General features: G+C 50.2%; 1 protein-coding gene across 1 annotated transcript in view; it reads left to right on the plus strand.

Moving 5' to 3' along the window:
* The window catches only part of LOC119374024 (uncharacterized), a 35548-nt gene extending 31974 nt beyond the window's left edge, over nucleotides 1-3574 (plus strand). The window contains exon 4 of the mRNA XM_037644076.2: nucleotides 3382-3574. Coding sequence (XP_037500004.1) covers nucleotides 3382-3525 — 144 coding nt within the window. The 3' untranslated portion in view covers nucleotides 3526-3574. The remainder of the gene's footprint in view (nucleotides 1-3381) is intronic.
* Nucleotides 3575-16889: the final 13315 nt, after the last annotated feature.

A 16889-nucleotide genomic window follows, 5' to 3' on the forward strand; every position in this document is an offset into this window, starting at 1 on the left:
CCTGGGTAAGACGCTGTGCCCTCTTTCCCTTAGACTGTCTCAGCAATCGTGTGATGACGTCGGAGAACGAGATTCTGCGGACGCACTGAGCCCGCGTGGCGTGCTCCAACAAGAGTTCGGGACGAGTAACAGCAACATCAACTACAGTGAATTCATGGTGTGCTCCACATGCAAGGACGCGTTACCATCGGGCAAGGTGCCCGTGATGAACGGAACATTAAATCGACCCATGGGCTTCTTCGCATCCCCACATGGTACCCTTTAGTGGGAGATGGTGAAATTTGTTTAAAACCCGGCCGCGGCGGCCGCGTTTTCGATGGAGGTGAAAATGCCCGAGGCCCGTGAACTTGGATTTTGCGGCGGTCGAAATTTCGCCAGCCCTCCACTACGGTGTGTTTCACAATCGTATATCGTGATTTTCGGACATTAAAGCCCAACAGTTAATAATGCTATATTATTATGTTTTTGTGCTTTATTCATTATGTCGCGGCAGGGCAGTACAATGTAGTGCTGATACATGTAGAATAACACATGTAGAACTACATTTGTTATTTACCGGCATTTTTTAATGGCGAGCAGGTTTGCGCTACGGGCTTCCTCTGGCTTCTTTCCTCTTTTATTTATTTGTTTTATATTGTCCACTCTATTAGCCTCGTGCGCCACCGATGGCGGCGCTGCGAACTGCGCTCCAGTGACGCAAAGGCGGGGATTCGGCTTTTGTCGCCTGCTAGGCTCTGGCTAACACAGAAGCATTTTCGTTGTAGTTCACTCGCGTAGCACAGTGTTCCTCAACTACTATCTGTATTTTCTTATAACGATTGCTTTTTAGATGGCAGATAGCATTACAGGAGGTTAAGAAACGTTTACATTTACCATATCTTCTATATACGCACAGCCATCGCGTCAGGATCATGCCCCCCAGTTCGTAGCGTCCCTCACTGGGCTTCATGGCCTTGAATAGCTTCATGGCCTTGAACGACCCGCCAAGCAGGGGCGTAGCCAAGGGGGGGGGGGCTGGGGGGTTCAAACCCCCCGCCCCGAAATGTTTCTGTTTTCCTTGCGTATATATGCACGCACACAAACAAACGCACGCACGAACATACATAAGGTATGGTTGAACCCCCCCCCCCGAAAAAAATTTCTGGCTACGCCCCTGCCGCCAAGCGAGTTAAAGATAGCCTACCCTGCTTTGGAAGCAAAGCGCGATCAATTTTACGGCTTATTCACAAAGGCCAGCAGCGTATAGTAAACAGACTTGAGTAGAACGAAAAGTCACACTCCACTCCCAATGGTTGTCATGTACACAAAACATTTGCCGACAAAATAAAATTGATAACTTCATCGACCAGAGGGTTATTGAGGACAACTAGCGTTGATTGGGTGTGTTGGATGCACGTTAATACTTGTTACACGTACTATCGGCTCCGAGTGAAACGCCAGCACTGGTGCGCGTGGTACAGTTCGCACCCTTGATTAGAGATAGATACACTCATGCGGTTTGCCGCTTGTGAGCCGCATTGATGCTTTCCATCGTGCAGCGCTGCCTAATTGACCGTCGGCGTCCCGCTTCGCCAGCATCAACAAGAGTGATGCAAAAAATCATCACAAGATGACGTCACGTTATGACGTCCTCATGACATAAAAACCGCCAATATTCGTGACGTCATAACGTCACGTCACATGACGACGTGATCACATGACATCATCGCTTTGCGCATCGCCTCCGCGATCGGTGAGCCGATCCCGGAGGCAATGCAAGATCAGGTGCTGCGTCGAAAGCTTGCGATGCCTCCGATCCTGGAGGCAGTGCAAAACCACGTTACGCCCAGAAAGCATTCAGAGGGGCGCCAGGAACGAACAATACATCGACTAAAGAAAAAGAAGGCTTTGGCCTTCGAGTCATCTTAGGCAAATGAATTAGGGACCCTGAGAGTCTCTTTGGTACAGTGATCGCACCACGCCCTATCAAGCGTCGACTGCAGAGAGAGGTTTATACTATTTTATTGCAAAGTCATCTTATTACGACTTTCGATGCGAACGCTTTGTATTTATATATGTTAGCATGATTGCACTAATTATGTTTACCATAATGTCAGACGACCGTGAACGAGTCAGCAAACGTTGATTCAATAATGTAGAATTAAAATTTGTTGCAAAAAAAGAACGCACAACCTATCAATATTTCATATCACCGTCGTGCATGCCATCTTAACTTGTGCTTGCAACCTTTTTATTTCAGGTTTAAATTTCAAGCACTTACGACGCGCCTACACAGGAGCTGCTGCAAACTTGGATTTAATCAAAGATTGTTGCCTGTAACGACCACCTAATTTATTTGAACGACATCAGACGTCGTTTGTCATGCACTGAAAACTCAGAACAAAGGAATTGAACCAAAGGAGCATGCTTGGCAGCCGAACACGTGGAGTACGCGGTACACATATATTGCGCGTTAACGCAGACGCGGAAGCCCAAGCCCGAACAGTCATTTTAAGTGCGACACGGCCATAGAACAGTCGCGAAAAGAAATCGTCGCCCTACATGCAGATGTACAGATTGATGGCTAGCAGACGACACCACGAGCAATCGACATTGAACGTGCTCATGACGGCAACACCGCCCGATTTCGCTCGGCATTTTGCTTGAACATTCAGTTAAAATAGTTTTATGAACTTGCCTACTTATGTTTCAATAAGACGAGCAGGACACACTGGCCGGTAGCGTCCAGAAGCCTCCACGTAGCGAGCGCGCGTGCTCTTCCAGCTTTCGCTGTGACTGTGCAGCGCTTTCCGCGCAGACCTGGCATTTTTTTTCCTGTAGCAAGATAGATTTATTGGGTTAGAGACATTAGGCCAACAATAAAAAAAAGAAGAGAAAAGGGAAAACTATTTTTTGTTTGTCGAGTTTAGTGGCAGACTTATCACCACCCCGTTATAAAGGGGACGCTCATAGCGTCCATCTATCCATCGAGGCGCAGAGCTCTCGATGGAGCGAGAGATTGAAATGAATATTTTTTATCAACCGATTTGGTGAAGCTTGTTTTGAGGGCGTCAATAATGTTGCATTCTATCGAGTTAGATTTCCTCATTGCCAATCACTAGATCGCTTCTTTTCTTGTTGTTTGGGATCACGTGTTTCATTACATGGCCATATATACGTGTGCGCTCTTCAATAAATCTGTGTTAGCTAGCGCTGTGCACGTGTGCTCCTCTTCTGTGTCGTTTTTTGTGATTCCTCAAATGATGATATCGTACCAACTCGCCCAACAAGACAGCCTTCTATAGCTGTGCTGGGATCATTGTGCTGTTCAGGGAGCTTGGGTAGGAGTTAAGAAAGATACAGAATGCTTGACTACATGTTTGACAACACTTCTTGTGGCAGGTTGACCGCTTGCTGAAGCTCAACCTGCGAAAGAATATCGCCTGGCTCCTGTACAACACGCACTTCTCGGACACCCCGTGGACGTGCAGTCCGAGCTTCGACAGGGAGCGCAAGCTGCGGGACTATCTGGCCAGCAAAACTTAAACATTCACCGCCGAAGTGTCCGAATTAGAAGGGATGAATAAAAAAATTCACGCAGAATCTCCGTTGGAAGTTGTATAAGTGATGCGTAAGCGTTGCGGCCTATTGCAGATAGCGGCCGTCCCTGAAACGCTGTTATGCCAGGGCTCCCAACCCAAACTTCCTTGCTTCGACAAGGAATTCAAGCTGGTAAAACGTCTGACGCAACCAGCGTCAACACCCGCTGATGCAACGAGGCGGGAGTCTTACGCAATCCTCGGCAACTCCGGCGATGAGGCTGACGCAACCAGCGCCAACACCAGCTGATGCAACGAGGCGGGAGCCTTTCGCAATCCCCGGCAACTCCGGCGCTGCGCCTGACGCAACCGACGGAAATCTCTCCCGCAACGTGCGGCAAGCCCTCTCCCCCCGCAGATCCGGTTCGAGCCAGCGACCAACGGCGGTTCCTGATTGGAGGCTTCGAACTACTGGCTGATGCAAGAGGTCGGCCAGGGCTATAAAAGAACCAAGCTGCGCGGAGAGAGGGAGACAGCGAGACAGCGAACGAAGAAATCCCAGGTCGTAGTCGCACCGCTGTGCGAGCCCCATAAGCTGTCGGCCCCAGCGCCGAATATGTAACGCCTCTGTACATATGTATATAAATTTGCCTTAACTCACCGTCGCCTTGATCGCTCCGTCTATCAGCTCTGCGCAGAAGCAGTCGCAAGCTGAGACACCTGCTACCCAACAGTGGATGGCAGCTGCGGGATCGGCCGGCGTCAGCTACCTCGATGCGGTGAGTGCCTGATGTTTTCCCTTCAGTTCACCAGACTTCTCTAGCACAGGTTATCGTAGTTTAGAGAAGGTTGTGTGAATCATTGGAGTGAGCTTTGATTGTTTCGAGCCAAGTCGGAGCGCTTTGAAACTAAGTTAATGCGGAGGGTGTAAACACAGCAGGTTGAGAATTGCTTGCGTGTCGTTCTAGTAGACTTATAGGGGGTACGGCAAGTAGATTCTAACGAGGGCAAATAGCAAGAGGCTAGTGTGAACGATGGAGAACCTTAAAGTGAAGGAACTCATCGAAATTTGTGGAGAACTCGGCCTTACTCTGGGCCGTGCGAAACGAAAGCAAGCGATCCTTGAGATCATGCAGAAGGAGGGAGTAACGGCTGAGGAAGTCGATGAGGCCTGGGCGGATATCAAAGAACGCCGCGAGGAGGCCGAAAGACTAGAACTTCGTGAGCGTGAAGAGGCGGAAAGGCGAGAACGCCGCGAGCGTGAGGAACGCGAAGAGCGCCTCGAGATGAAAAGAATAGAATTGGCACTCCGTCAGTGTTCGCAAGCGCCTAGCGTAGCTTCTGCGACGGTTCAGGCTAGTGGACATAGAATTCGGGACCAACTGCCACCGTTCGTAGTGGGCGAGGACATGGCGAAGTATCTCGTAAAGTTCGAACACGTCTGCGATAGAAATGGCATCGAGCGGTCTCTTTGGGCACAGAACCTGTTAGCTCTGCTTCCCGGGGAAGTATCCGACGTGATAACGTGTTTGTCGAGGGAGGCGTTTGAGAGCTATGACGAGGTTAAGGAGGCTCTGTTGAGAAGATATAAATTGTCACCCGAGGCTTTCCGGCAAAGGTTCCGGTATGCAAAAAGGGGGAATGAGTCGCACGTTGACTTCGCGTTTCGTCTTAAAGCCGATTTAATTGAATGGCTCAAGGGCGAAGATGTCTATGACGATCGCGATAAAGTGGTAGAGTGCATAGCATTGGAGCAATTCTACCGCTGTATCGAGGATGATGTCAAGCTTTGGCTGCAGGATAAGCTTGGAGAAGTACAGCTAAACAAGGCAGCAGAGTTAGCTGAAGAGTACTACACTCGTAGAAACTTGCACAGTAGGGCCGTGCGTGTTGAAAAAGCTGAGAGAAAAGAGGGCTTTTCAAAAAAACCCGATGACCGGAAACCTGCTCCGCACCGTAATTTCAGAAAAGACCCGTCTTTTACGAAGGAGACTGTGAGGGAAGGGCAGACGGAAGCGCAGAAGTCGAGTGAGCTTCCCAAACAGCGCACTGATACTACACGGACGTTTGAGTCACGGAAGCCGCTAATCTGTTACAATTGCAAAAAAGAAGGGCACATCGCGGTAAATTGTAAAGAAAAGGTTGCTTTCGCAACGATCCGTGAATCAGAAAAGAACATGCGGTTGTTAGAACCGTATATTCAGGAGATTAGCGTCAATGGGAAAACGTGTCGAGCACTTCGAGACTCAGCGGCAACTATGGACGTTGTCCATCCTTCGTTTGTGTCTCCGAACGACTTGACAGGAGAATGCGCATGGATCAGGCAGGTCGCCGAGGAGCAGAGCACTTGCTTACCGATTGCTACGGTGATCATTGAAGGCTCTTTCGGTAAGCTTCACACCGAATCGGCTGTGTCTGCTGCTCTCCCAGATTGTTTTCCTTATCTTTTTTCGAACAACTCGGAGCAGCTTCTCAAAGAGCAGGGTAAATCGTTCTTTCCCAGCGTTGCGTACATGGCCCTCATGCGATCGCAAGCGCGGAAGCTTTCGCAGGAACTTGATCTCGTTCCTTGTAGTACACCACCACCGGCAAATGCGGCCGAGCTGCGTGACCTTGGCAGCGAGTCGAGCGAGCCTCGGACAGAAAACTCTCGGGGTGGGTTACTCGAGCCGTCTGAAGCTTAAGCGGGTAGCGTCGTCTCCGTCGGCGGAGAAAACTGCAGAAAGCAGTCATTGCATGGGCAGAAGAGGTCGCCGCAGACAAGCGGCCAGCTCCAAACCCATGAAATTTCTTTTGAATAAAGTTGTATCCTCCTCCGTCGGCGGAGAAACCGAAGTGGCGCCGTTGGGCGAGGCGGGCAATACGCTCAAGCCTGTAGCTGAAAGTTGGTGTGAGCTGTCGAGGGCTGATCGAGCGACGCTCATTCGAGAGCAGCGTGAAGACATCTCGATAAAAGCGCTAATGGAAAGCGTAAAATTGGGAGTAAAGAAAAAGAATGTTTCTTTTTATGAGAAATCTGGGCTATTGTATCGTAGCTACACAGATGTACAAGGTCGCAGGTATGAGCAACTCTTGACACCGCAAAAGTGTCGTCGCCAGCTGTTGGAACTTGCGCACGAAAACGCGTGGGCAGGGCATCTCGGTTTGAAGAAGACCAAGGCTAGGATTTCCCTTGAGATTTACTGGCCGAAATGCCGGAAAGATACCGAAGACTTTGTGCGCTCTTGCGACACTTGTCAGAGGGTGGGGAAAACCACAGACAAGTGGAAGGCTCCCATGAAGCTTGTGCCAGTTATAACAGAACCTTTTCGGCGCCTAGTTATCGACATTGTTGGGCCATTGCCGGAGTCAAGGCAAGGTTGTCGATACATCCTGACTGCCCTCTGTGTAGCAACGAAATTTCCAGAAGCGGTACCTCTTAGGGAGCTCAATTCTCCTCACGTCGTGGATGCTCTGCTCTCGATATTCGCGCGTGTCGGATTTCCTTCTGAAATTCAATGCGACAATGGCAGCGTTTACACCAGTTGCCTTACCTCTACCTTTTTGGATAAATGTGGAATCAAGGTGGTGCACAGTTCGATCCATCACCCACAATCTAATCTGGTAGAGCGTATGCATTCAGTTCTGAAACGTATACTGAGAGCTCTTTGTTATGAGCACAAATGCGACTGGGGAGCATGTATTCCTCCCGCTATGTTTGCTTTGAGGTCTGCTCCTCATGAGAGCACTGGCTTTAGTCCCGCAGAGCTTGTATATGGCCGGAGCTTAAGAACACCTTTGCGAATGCTACGCGAATCCTGGGAGGGATATGATGAGGACCCGAATGTAGTTGCTTATGTTCTCGACCTCCTTCAGAGGCTCGGAAAAACAAAACATCTTGTGGAGAGCCACATGAAGGCAGCGCAAGTAATGTCGAAAGAATATTACGAAAAATCAGCAAAAAAACGTACCTTCGAAGTGGGAAGTCAGGTAATGTTGCAGCGGCCTTCCAAGAAGAACAAGCTGGAGGTTCATTGAGAGGGGCCCGCTAAAGTAATATCTAAGCTTTCCGATACTAACTACGAAGTGAAGTTAGGAAAGCGGTCTAACAAAATTTATCACAGCAACTTGATGAAACCGTACGTTCAACGTCAGGCGGTCGTAAATCTGCTTTTGAATGCTTCAGAGGAGGAAGGAGCAGAAATTCTGACTTCTAGCGATGTAAGCGAAAGGGGTTCAGAGGTGATGTTGGAACAGTTGAACCTGGAGCCAAGGTTAAGTCAAGTCCAGAAGGAGGACTTGAGAAGGATTGTTTCTGAGATTAAAGACGTGTTTTCCAGCCGTCCCGGAAAAACGACGGTTATTAAGCATGACATCGAGCTAACATGTGAGGAACCAATCCGTAGTAAGCCATATCGATGTTCCCCTGTGCAGAAGCAGATCATGAAAGAGGAAATCGATAGAATGCTTGAGTTGGGAGTCATAGTACCGGGTGAGAGTGACTATACATCTCCTCTAATATTGGTTCAAGTGCCGGGAAAGGATCCTAGGCCATGCATCGATTATCGGCGCCTTAACGCCATAACTCGAGACCAGACCTATCCGATACCAAATCTAGAGGAAAGGTTGGAAACAGTGTCACAGTCAAACTACATTTCCACGCTAGACCTCGTGCGAGGTTATTGGCAGGTCCCTCTTACTGAGCGTGCTAGCCGATACGCCGCGTTCGTTTCTCCATTCGGAACGTATCGGCCCCTTATGCTGAGTTTTGGACTGAAAAATGCGCCTTATTGCTTTTCGGGTCTAATGGACCGCGTTCTTAACGGCCTGTCCGAGTTCGCACTGCCGTATCTCGACGATGTCGCCATCTTCTCGAACAGCTGGGAAGAACATGTCGAACATTTACGAGTCGTGCTGAACAAGTTGAAAGAAGCGGGTCTTACAGCGAAACCTGCTAAATGTCACCTAGGATGCGGCGAGGTGTCTTACCTGGGGCACGTGGTGGGGCGGGGCCGGCGTCGACCTTCAGAGATCAAGGTAGCCGCCGTCGTGAACTATCCACGACCAACCACCAAGTCTGAGATAAGGGCTTTCTTAGGGCTAGCGGGATACTATTAGCATTATGTGCAAAACGGCTCTACCATTGCCAGCCCTCTAACTGACGCACTTCGAAAGTCGGAGCCAGTTAAAGTGACATGGGACTCGAAGGAAGAGAATGCGTTTTGCAAGCTTAAGCAAGCCTTAAGCGAAAAACCCGTTCTCATGGCACCCGACTTTTCCAAGGGCTTTATCATGCAGTGCGACGCAAGTGATCGCGGAATGGGAGCTATATTGTGCCAGGAAGATGACACGGGTCATGAGAGACCAGTTTTGTATTTAAGCCGAAAACTGAGTTGCAAGGAAGAGGCATATAGTACCTCTGAAAAGGAATGTGCCTGCCTCGTGTGGGCCGTTCAGAAGCTGGCCTGTTATGTCTCCGGTTCCAAGTTTGTGGTCGAAACGGACCACTGTCCTCTAACCTGGTTGAATAACATGTCCTCCAAAAGCGGCCGGTTATTAAGGTGGAGCATGATACTCCAACAGCACAACTTGAACGTTCGTTACAAGAAAGGAAAGCTAAACGCGAACGCAGACGCACTGAGTCGCGCGTTCTAATCAGTGCCGTCTTCGGCTATCCTTTCGGTTTTTCGCTGGCAAAGTGGGGCAAAATTTTGTCCTCATTGCGGCCTCAGCTGAGCGCTTCCGTCCTGAGTGATCTCAAGGGCCCAATATTATTTTGAATTCTGTTTCATTGCGTTTGTTACACGTGTAATATTTTAAGTTCTGCTTGTAAGAGTTTTGTGTCTCACATGTGCCTCTTGATATAGAGGGAACAAAATTTCGACAGAAACATAGTTAGGAATGTATTATTCTATTTAGGTCTGGTGTTCTGTCGGGTGACCGAGGGCACTTGCTTGTGTCGTGTGTTGTCTGTTGTCAGACCGTTCTTGACAAGTTGCAGAACGATCAACAAGTGCTGCTACCAAAGATCGTCAGAAGAGACGAGCAAAGCAAGTCGACACATCTTTGCGACAAGCCACTGGAACCGGGATCCGGCCTGGCGACTGGGATCTGTTCACGGAACGAAGCGTGGAGCCAAATGTCCCCATGGCCCTGGAGGTGAACCTGGATGGACCTGGCGAACGAGCGCGCCCGGCATCCGAGCCACGTGGAAGCAGCTCGTCTTTCCGGCGCATTGTCTGGCGGCGGGGGTGCTGTTATGCCAGGGCTCCCAACCCAAACTTCCTTGCTTCGGCAAGGAATTCAAGCTGGTAAAACGTCTGACGCAACCAGCGTCAACCAGCTGATGCAACGAGGCGGGAGTCTTACGCAATCCTCGGCAACTCCGGCGATGCGGCTGACGCAACCAGCGCCAACACCAGCTGATGCAACGAGGCGGGAGCCTTACGCAATCCCCGGCAACTCCGGCGCTGCGCCTGACGCAACCGACGGAAATCTCTCCCGCAACGTGCGGCAAGCTCTCTCCCCCCGCGGATCCGGTTCGAGCCAGCGACCAACGGCGGTTCCTGATTGGAGGCTTCGAACTACTGGCTGATGCAAGAGGTCGGCCAGGGCTATAAAAGAACCAAGCTGCGCGGAGAGAGACAACGAGACAGCGAGACAGCGAACGAAGAAATCCCGGGTCGTCGTCGCACCGCTGTGCGAGCCCCATAAGCTGTCGGCCCCAGCGCCGAATATGTAACGCATCTGTACATATGTATATAAATTTGCCTTAACTCACCGTCGCCTTGATCGCTCCGTCTATCAGCTCTGCGCAGAAGCAGTCGCAAGCTGAGACACCTGTTACCCAACAACGCTGTTTTCTGGGCGGCCACGGCGTTGTCTCTTTCATATTCTCCCTAGCGCTCGTCAGCGTCTCTAACCATGCAGTTGTTCACAATGAAAGCTATAGGCAAATCTTTTGCCACCATCAATGCGATTTTTTGAAGGGGCGCTGTGCCGTGAAGGAAATTACGGGATAGGTGTCTGCGAGGTGTGCGTTGGCTGGCGTTGAGCGAGGCCTGGCTTCAACGTGGATACGACTACACAAATAAGGCTTCTCGTGAAGAAAACCTTTAAAACAGATATTTTAGGATAAAAGTCCACTCTCCTCTACGGCATAACCTAACGGCGAAAGAAACAGACGATAAACAGAAGGAGAGTGACAGCTGACCGCGAAATGTAGCGATTGCTCGCTGCCTTTTACATTTCGTAGAATCGTACATCGACGCGGAAGTTTTCGAAGTTGAGGAAAACTCGTTTCTCCGTAACCCTTAAAAATAAATAGCTGAAACTACGTGTGCTGCAGTACGAAATCAACCATTTTGATGCGAGTAACGCGTCGAAGCCAGACGAGTCTCCGAGGTGTCGGGTGCTTTCGAGAACGATGACAATCCGAATCCAACGCATCCCAGCATTCACATGCGTACAAATGCCTGGCAACGCCAGTTTACCCTCTAGGGCATGGGTTCTCAAACTGGGTTCCGTGAAGGACATCTTATGGTTCCGCGATCGGCCAGAAGGAATGCAACCCACTCCCGCTTTACCCGAAATGGAAAATCTTTTGTTTAGACAGCAAATTTGCATTGCAATTTGCACTTAACGAAGCTATCGCACGCCGCATCTGCACGTCGGATGTCTGCGGGTAGGGAGACACCCCCGTGCACGTGGTAGCAGCATTAAGGCTCGTCGTCTAGTGCGCGCCGTAAAACTTTGACGATTTGCGGACCCATTGTGACAGAACTCGCGCAGATGTGGTAATTCATGCTTATGAGCGTTCCAACCGATTCAAACGATATTATTGGGCACCCGGCGCTTTATTCGTGGCTCAAGGCACGTCGGCGTTCACGTCGCAGTTTTTATACACGGTGTTTTGCCACTCCTCGAATGTGGGCTTTGTAATCAAAACGCGCAACGAGCGCTTTGATATGCTTAAGAGACGTCGCTTCATGCCGGCTACACGAGCATTTAGCCTGACCTTTATGGCCATTTAATCGGTCCACGGCCGTTTCGTTACGCGACTGGCATGCCTCCTTTTTTTGTTTTGCATGAAATAAAACAGGCCTCTGTACGTCCGGCGCTTCGTTTACGTGAACACATTGCTTCCGGTGCGCTGTGCCTGAAGCAAGCAGTGTAGGGCCGGCGGGTGCTTTACTCGACTCGTCAGAGGGGGGGGGGGGGTGGAGTTGAGAGGAAGGGGTATCCCAAGTCTCTGTTATATCCGGAGTTCTACATCAACGGCGATGGCCTTCGATATTAAGGACGAGAGAACAGGTCAACGCGGGTAGCGTTAATAGTGTGGTATCGCGTATCGAGAGGCGTTATAATCTCTCCCCCATTCCACTTTCGATTGCCTTCACGCTCAAGATCATGTCAGGGGATCCGCGGCACTCTGGAAAAGCCATTGGGGTTCGCCCAATGAGAGAAAGTTCGAGAACCCCTGCTCTATGTAACTGTTTGATGGTCTATGTCTATATGTCATGTCACAGTCTACATGTCATTTCTACTGTTTGTTTATCAGTGCTACTGCGTTTTGTATATAGTCACAGGATCGTGACGTCGACGAAGGCCGCAGTCAGCGTGTTAGACTAAACTCTTTATTCGGCCGAACTTGTGGCCGGGAAACGGAAAGTCAAACTACAGCAATATACACTCTGCACTGATAGCGGCGAACAGAGCGTCGGCCGTCGATAATACGATCTGCGGTTAGGCGCGCCGGCATTTATACATGCAGCATCGAACGTTCGACCCCTTATCGCTGGTGGCCGCATGAGTTCCAGAATACGCTCAACAGTTCGTCGTTGCGCGATCAAGCCTCTCAGAAGATTCCAAAATAATCTTGAAGGTTCTCAGACAATAGGGTGCGGCTTGCGGCAGCGGCTGCGCGAGCAATGGACTAGTTACATAAAATCACAAAAGAAACGGGCGTGCCACTGCCCCCTCTAACAGAGAGAGAGAGAACAACTTTATTCAAAATAAGCGAACCTCAGTCCGGGTCCACTAATAAAAAAGACAAGGTTTAGCCATCAGACAGGCCTAAAACTTTCAAATGTCCGAGTAGTGCCTTCATGATGTCTGGGTAGGAGTCTGCCAGCCACTCCTCCAGGGTCGCAGGTCTTAGATTGGTAGGCATGTATTTAAGGCTCTCGCCCATGGCTGCAGGGCCACCCGGACAATCCCACAGAACCTGGTGTTATCCGGGTAGCCACCGCATGCCACGCAGGCAGGAGACCCGTCCTTGCCTTGTAGGTAGCGTTGAATGTGGGGTGTCATCAAAGAGTGAGTTTGGGCACGCATCACCGGGGCTGCCCCGCGTGTCGTCATGGAGTGAGATGGATCGGAATAAACCCTGCGGTTGCGCATCTCGTCTAATCATTCGCGCCTTCCTAAACGCGCTATAGCAAGTATATAGCAAGCGCTATAGCAAGTATATAGCAAGCGCTTCAATTCATCCAGAGCTATTTCCCCGCACGTAGACAGCAAGTAGTAATTAACAAACATTGCTCTACTTTTGCTGATGTCACATGCGGAGTACCACAGGGGTCGGTGTTGGGTCCCATTTTCTTCTCTTTATACATCAATGATCTACCGCTAGCTCTTAAGTTCACAAAAGTCCTAATGTATGCTGATGACACAGCATTACTTTACTCAGGTAACTCACTTCCTTCACTGCAAGACATTATATCGAAAGAAATGACAATAATAAATAAGTGGTTTACAGAAAACAGGCTAGCCATAAATGCTGAGAAAACTCAATACGTCGTATTTCACTCAAGCAGAAAAATAGTGAACTACAGCAGCCTTAATATTTCTCTGGCCAACCAAACTCTGAATAGGGTCGACTCATTCAAATACTTGGGTATTCTTTTTGACCATCACTTGCACTGGAGAGACCAGATCAATGCTGTGTGTAGAAAACTAGCTTTCAGCTGTTGTGCACTGGTCCGTTCCCGCCAATATTTTCCTCGTTCTCTACTTCGTTGCATATATTTTTCTCTGTTTCATTCACACCTCGGCTACTGCTGTGAGGCCTGGGGCCTAACATACAAAACTTATTTAGGACCTATACTCCAGTTACAAAAACGTGCTTTAAGAATAATAACATTCTCCCCCGTTCAATATCCCAGTGGCACCCTATTCAATGATCTTCATATTCTCTCATTTACGACGCTAAGAAATTATAAGGTAGCTTGCCTAGTTCACAAAATACTGCACACAAACTTTCCACTACCCAACACCATATTCAACTTCCCGCGTGCAAACACCAGACAAACAAGTCAGTTAAATTTAAATCTTCCTCCCTGTAACAACGTTTATGGCGAACGATTGCTAGAATTCTTCGGAGCTGTAACCTGGAACACTGTGCCTCTGGAAATAAAAACTACGCGTAACTTCAACCTTTCTGCAAACGCTTTTTCTTGTCTAATGAATTGTAATCACCTTCCGTACGTAGATTGTACATCACTGAAACTTCCATATGTATAAAACCAATCATTTTTCATGACCAATCATGTGCGTTGCTAACTTTTATGTATTTTCTCTATTGGACCAGCTACTAGCCACGTAGGCTATTGGTCCAAATATTATGTACGCATTTTTTGCATACATGCCTTAATAAACTCATTTTGATTTTGATTTGACTTGATTTGAATTCGGTTGCAAAGCATCGTCCCGATGCCTTTAACAGAACATGGAAAAGGGACCAAAGTGCATAAATAAATAAAGTAGAATAATAAAGCCAAAAGTCCTAAGGTTCGCAAACGCGTATAAAACTGCTTAAGGCGGACGACATGAACTACTTCAGGTCTTGCGCAGCGCCGCTGAGAGTTCGCGATACTGTCCAAAATGACCTCGTAGTCTAGAGCGGCGAGACCTCGAAACACCTTGTATGGCCTGAAGTATCGCCGAAGACGTTTTTCATTAGGTCAACGGCGTCGTATTGGTGTCCAGGCCCAAACACGGTCACCGGGCTGGTATGCCACGAAGCGTCGTAGAAAATTGTAACGGCGGCTCTCGGTCTTCTGCTGATTCTTGATGTGTATGCGGGTGAGTTGTCGGGCTTCTTCGGCGCGCTGAAAGTAGAGAGTTGCGTTGAAGTTTTCTTCGTCGGTGACGTTGGGCATATAGCATGGCGTCGAGCGTCGTTGCCGGGTTCCTCCCGTAGGCCAGCTTGTATGGCGTCACCTGCGTGGTTCCTTGCACAACCGGGTTTTATGCGAATGTCACGCACGGGAGGATGGCACCCCGCGTCTCGTGTTCGACGCCGACGTACACAGCAGTCCACTGTTAAAGGGAGCATCAGAGCGTGTGGCGGCAGCTCGGCGCCACCGCGGGCCGCCGGCTGCAACGTGTTTCGCGCAGGCGCATTCCGCGCTGTGAGCTGTGCTCTTTCGTGGTCCAGTGCCGTCAGCTTCCGCGCTTCGAATCGTCCCGAAGGTACCCGTTCACACGACTAAAGATCCCCAGGCACGGGGCTCACTGCACCGGCGCGAAACTCCTTGCAGCCACCGGCCAGCGGTGGCGCCGAGCCGCCGCCACACTCTTCGATGGTCTCGTTAACAGTGGACCGCTGTGTAGATGGCCAGCATGTCGGCGATGGTCCTATTTAGGCGCTTGATAAGGCCGTTGGTCTGTGGGTGGTAGGCGTCGGTCCGGCGGTGGCTTGTCTGGCTGTATGACAAAGATCGCCTGAGGTCCGCAGTAAAGGCCGTGTATCTGTCGGTAAAATAAACCTCTGGGGCGCCATGACGGCGGGCAATGTTCTCAACGAAGAACTTGGTTACCTCAGTCGCACTGCCTCTGGGCAGGGCACTTGTTTCGGCGTAACGGGTGAGGTAGTCGGTAGCTACGACGATCCACTTTGTACAGAAAGTTGACGTTGAGAACGGCCCCAGTAGGTCCATCCCGATTTGCTGGAACGGTTGGCGTGTTGGTTCGATCGCCTGAAGAAAGCCTGCTGGTCTTGTTGGCGGGGTCTTGCGTCGCTGGCAGTCTGGGCATGTCCTTACGTGACGAGCGAGTTCGGTTACAAGGCGTGGCTAGTAGTAGCTGTCTTGTATTCTTGTGAGTGTGAGGGAAACACCGAGATGTCCTGCCGTCGGGTCGTCGTGTATTGCCTGGAGGACTTCTTGACGCAATACTGACGGTAGTTGGCTCGAAGGGGCGACAAGTTATTTTTTTAGGAGCACATCGTTTCACAAGAATAACGACTCCAGTCCTCGCTTGATTATCATCGGAACAATGCTCCTGCCTTCGAGATACTCCACAAGGCCCCTGAGTTCCCGATCGGCTTGCTGTCGTTCAGCGAATTCGTCGGCAGCTGTGGTTCCCAAGGAGCAGTCATCGTCCTGATCATCCTGCGACGGTGGGTCGACGGGGGCGTGAGACAAGCACTCGGCGTCAGAGTGCTTTCTTCCGGACTTGTAAACGACGGTAATGTCAAATTTTTGAAGTCTCAAACTCCGTCGTGCGAGGCGACCTGATGGGTCCTTCAAGTTAGCTAGCCAACACAAGCATGGCGGTCGCTCAAAACATTGAAGGGCCTGACGCAGAGGTAGGGGCGAAACTTTAATATAGCCCAGCAGATGGCAAGGCACTACTTTTCCTTTTATAACACGAAAGTGTTTTATGCCGGGGTCCACCACGGATCCACTGACGTATTTCCGTAACGGATATGACGTTGTAAAATATAAAGACTAACAGTGGGCCAAGAAAAAAAATTGGACCATCTCCCTGAAGGGAACACTGATGGGATGCGAAGCAGTAGCGTTGCGCACGGGTGGCGTCACGGGTTGAACGGCGCTAACGCGGGTGCTGCGGTGAGCGCTGAAAGATTCGTTTGAAGCGAAACTCGTTGTAGCGTTTACTGGTGTAAACGTTTGTTTAAAACGCGGACACGGGAGGCGAGCGGGCGTCGGAGCCGGCAGCTCTGGCGGGTGAGGGAGAGAGTGACGTACGCGCGCACCTGCGAGGGATGCGTGCGAGGGGTGCGTGACGTCAACGCCCAGCTGCGGCGTGACCTACTTGGCAGCGCTCCAACACCTGCGCCGAGGGAAGCGCGTTGCCTCGCGTTTGTGCGAACGGACAGCGTTACACAGGCTAGTCAAAGAGCTGCTACGCATCTAAAAAACCAGAAGAAAAAGTTCCGTCACCGGGAATCGAATTTACGACCCTTTGCTCCACAGGTGAAGCGCGAAACAATTCCGCCACGGACGGCACGTTCTTCGCAGTGCTAACCGCGAGCTATTTAGATACACCATTTGCAGGCGGCTGTACTCAGAGATCTGTATTGCAGCGTGCTATGGTTATCACTAGCGAGGTGGCGCGAAGGGCTCAAAGAGCGCGCTTGAAAGA

The sequence above is a fragment of the Rhipicephalus sanguineus genome, chromosome 11 (assembly GCF_013339695.2).
Source record: "Rhipicephalus sanguineus isolate Rsan-2018 chromosome 11, BIME_Rsan_1.4, whole genome shotgun sequence".
Classification (NCBI taxonomy): domain Eukaryota; kingdom Metazoa; phylum Arthropoda; class Arachnida; order Ixodida; family Ixodidae; genus Rhipicephalus; species Rhipicephalus sanguineus.